We start from the raw sequence: 4,000 nt of genomic DNA, 5'->3' as shown, positions 1-4,000 counted from the left end.
TTTTTTTAATTTAGTAACCCGTGTTTTCATGAAGACCGTGTTTGTCGAGGCAATATATGCCGGTCCGACAGTAGTTCTTGGTTTTTGAAACTGGTTATGTTGTTTCAAAGATAAAGTTATGCCGGTTCCGCATAACTTCATGAATTAAGTTAATTTATGTGTGTCTTAGTTTTTTGGTATTGTCTTGTTAATAATTTTGGTTTTTATGCAATCTTATGTGTTTTTGGTGTTGTTTTGTTAATAATGTTTTGTTTTGGTTATGAAAAATGAAAGTTTGCCTCTCACGGCATGCTTTGTAATTTTGTAAACTGGAGTTTTTCCCCTTCTGACAGACTTTTCTAGTTCTTAACACTTGCGTAAATTTTTGTTTTGCTCATGAAAATGAAAGTTTGCCTCTAACAGCATACTTTGTTCTTTTGTAAAGTGAACTTCTGCCTCTTCCGGCAGACTTGTCTAATTCTTAACACTTGTGTACTTTTTTATTTTGCTTATGAAAATGAAAGTTGCCTCTAACAGCATATTTTGTTCTTTTGTAAAGTGAACTTTTGCCTCCTCCGACATACTTTTCTAGTTCTTAACACTTGCATACTTGATGTTTTGTACAGCATAAAAAAAAAACCCGAATTGAGATAAGATGTATACCAGGAGCTGTAGGTCGTTCAAGAATAATTTCCTCAGTAGAAACCATAGGAAGTCTAGCACCAACGTCTTCATGTACAGCATCACCAAACTTAGGCCAATTCCTCCTCTCAATAGCACCTTTACTGAGCCTAGCATTAGCTAGCTTACGTATACGTGTTGTGGTTGTTATTTTCACCTTGTTACCTTCATCATTAAACTTGTATTCCACTACTTTCTTTACCCCATTTGAATCTGGTCCAAATACTTGTTTCGGTGGTAACAGGAAATCTAAGTCCTCTGCATCGTCTTCTAATTCTCCCCATCTCATTTTTCGTTCCACCGCCATTGTTGGTGTTAGGGTTTTCTTTTCTGTTTTGTCTGTTGACACCATATACAATAAGGGTATGTTCGTTTTCAGACAAATGATTTTTGGGGCTCTAGGCGTATTGGGTGTATTCATAATTTGGGCTCTATGTTTTGCTGATAGTTATCGGGTCTTTTGTTCCGGTCTTTAATTTTTGTCCTTTAACATGGAACTTATGTCTATAGGTGTATAAGTTACGCATCATAATATCCACAAGTTATGCTAACGCTCTTAGAGAACTTATAGGCATAAGTTCAGACAAAAATTAAAGACCAGTCCATTTGAAGGACGAAGCGTGCAATTACTTGTACGGATAACACAAATATAGCATTAGACAAATCGATTAAAAAAAGGGAAAAGGGTCAAAAATATCCCTCTACTTTAAGAAAAGGGCTAAAAATATCCTCCAAACTTATTTTGGGTTAAAAATGCCCTTCCCATTACGAAACTTTTCACCTATGCCCCTCTGTTAACGCATCCGTCCAATGCCCCAAAAGAACCCAAAATTTTGACCCGACCCGAATTGTACCCGACCCAAATAAAATAAAACCCCTTAGCTACCAAACACGACTCAAACCTTCATCAACATCAGAGAGGGAGAGAGAACACTGTAGAGAGAGAAAAGTTGCATACGAACACTTACCAGTGAATGTGCATAATGCTTCCTAGCTAAGACATTTGAGGAGAAGTATTCTAAGGTGAAATTCAACCTTATGATTTCATGGGCTGATTTTGTTGGGATTTTGGTTGCATTGATGACAAAGTGAATTTTGAGATGTAGTGTTAGTTGTTAGTTTTTTTATGAAGCTAATATGTATGTGTAGTAGTTGAGAAGAACCGATGGTTGTTGTTTTCTCTTGTTTTATCTTGGAGATGTAGTGAATGTAGTAATTTGGATGTAATGTTTGTAAGGTCCTTGTTTGTAATGTATGGATGTGGAACCTACAAAGGTCTATTGTTTCATCTTTCCGGACAAAGGTTACTGATAAAGTGTCATTTCAATGGTATACATGAACACTAATGAATATTTTCTCATTCATGAACACTAATGAGTATCCAAGAGAATTACACGTGATTAAGAGATTTTTTTTAGCTTACTGATGGCCTAAGTCCTAGACTACACTATGAACCTCTTCTCGTTTTTTTGCTATAGCTGATCAAATAATAGTGTTTGTAGTAATGAACAAAGCACAAGATTCAATTTTCTCTCATAAACCAAAACAAAGAACAAGTTACTTGTCAAGCCAGATTCAACTAAAACTTCCTTCGCTTGTAAACAGCAAACAACCAGAAAAAGAAAGCTTCTCTACAAGGATCTTCATAATAATACCTCATTCCTACATATTCATCAAGATCAGATTTTTCTCATCAAAATACTTATTTTCATATTAAGTTTTCCTAATACTAATAACCAGACAATACAGCAATATAAGAAACGATATGAGAACAGACAGGCATAACTAAACATAACTAAAAGTACCGCTCCGGCGGACTTTTAGTTAAACACAACTAAAAGTATGCCGGACCGGCATAACTAAACATAACTAAAAGTCGCCCCTCCGGCGGACTTTTAGTTAAACACAACTAAAAGTCTGAGAGGGCGGACTTTTAGTTAAACACCGAAAAGAGATCCTTTGTTTCTATGATAATTTAGTTTAGCTTGCTTAAGTATATGAACAACACTTCTTTAGTTAATTAATTGCGATCTGGTAAGTGTTCGTGTATTCACTCTTGATTGTTGTCTCGGTTGGGTTTATTCGATTCGTAGCTAGGAAGCATTATGCACATTCCCTTTTTTTAAAAGTCTAGCCTCGGTTCGAAGTTAAAATATTGGGATGTTTACTTAGTTTGGTTTAACTTCCGGTTTAGTAGTTTGATTATACTAATATGGTATCATTAATGTCTCTATGCTAGGCTATAACTGATTATATGTTTTTGGTGTTGGCATGAGTTTATTTTGGTTCATATATTCTTGACATCTTTGAAAAAGGATTTAAATGATGTTAGCGAGTCTAAATAGGATCAACAAGGATCCGGATTCAACTTCAATTAGCTTATAAACATATAACGGTTAAATACCATTTTTTTGATTAAAATGAGCTAAATGACTATCATGTTGCAACTAGTTTGGAATTAAAACTCATGCAAACAACCAAGTACGTTTTCCAATGAGACTTTTAGTTAAACACAACTAAAAGTTAAAAATGACTTTTAGTTAAACACAACTAAAAAAGAGATAAACATAACTAAAAGTCCCCCTCCGGCGGACTTTTAGTTAAACACAACTAAAAGTACGCACTCAAATGGACTTTTAGTTAAACAACGAAAGAGATTTCTATGATAATTTAGTTTAGCTTGCTTAAGTATATGAACAACACTTCTTTAGTTAATTAATTGCGGTCTGGTAAGTGTTCGTGTATTCACTCTTGATTGTTGTCTCGGTTGGGTTTATTCGATTCGGCGTAGCTAGGAAGCATTATGCACATTCCCTTTTTTTAGTTAGTCTAGCCTCGGTTCAGAAGTTAAAATATTGGGATGTTTTCTGTTTAGTTTGGTTTAACTTCCAGTTTAGTAGTTTGATTATACTAATATGGTATCATTAATGTCTCTATGCTAGGCTATAAGTGATTCCGATATGTTTTTGGTGTTGGCATGAGTTTATTTTGGTTCATATATTCTTCAAACATCTTTGAAAAAGGATTTAAATGATGTTAGCGAGTCTAAATAGGATCAACAAGGATCTGGATTCAACTTCAATTAGCTTATAAACATATAATGTCTACGGTTAAATACCATTTTTCTGATTAAAATGAGCTAAATGACTATCATGTTGCAACTAGTTTGGAATTAAAACTCATGCAAACAACCAAGTACGCTTCCCTCCCGTAGACTTTTAGTTAAACACAACTAAAAGTATGCCCCCTCCGGCAGACTTTTAGTTAAACACAACTAAAAGTCTGCCCCCTCCTGGTGGAAAACAACTTGGTTGAATCATTCAACTCCTGGATATTGGTA

General features: G+C 34.8%; 1 protein-coding gene across 1 annotated transcript in view; it reads right to left on the bottom strand.

Annotated features, from left to right (window-relative positions):
• The window catches only part of LOC132034842 (eukaryotic translation initiation factor 3 subunit G-like), a 1,248-nt gene extending 281 nt beyond the window's left edge, over positions 1 to 967 (bottom strand). Inside the window, exon 1 of the mRNA XM_059425190.1 lies at positions 643 to 967. Coding sequence (XP_059281173.1) covers positions 643 to 967 — 325 coding nt within the window. The remainder of the gene's footprint in view (positions 1 to 642) is intronic.
• Between the last annotated feature and the right edge of the window lie 3,033 nt (positions 968 to 4,000).

The sequence above is a fragment of the Lycium ferocissimum genome, chromosome 10 (genome assembly GCF_029784015.1).
Source record: "Lycium ferocissimum isolate CSIRO_LF1 chromosome 10, AGI_CSIRO_Lferr_CH_V1, whole genome shotgun sequence".
In the NCBI taxonomy this organism is placed as follows: Eukaryota; Viridiplantae; Streptophyta; class Magnoliopsida; order Solanales; family Solanaceae; genus Lycium; species Lycium ferocissimum.
The sequence above is the reverse complement of the archived record's forward strand: the minus strand, read 5'-3'. Positions and strand labels throughout refer to the sequence as shown.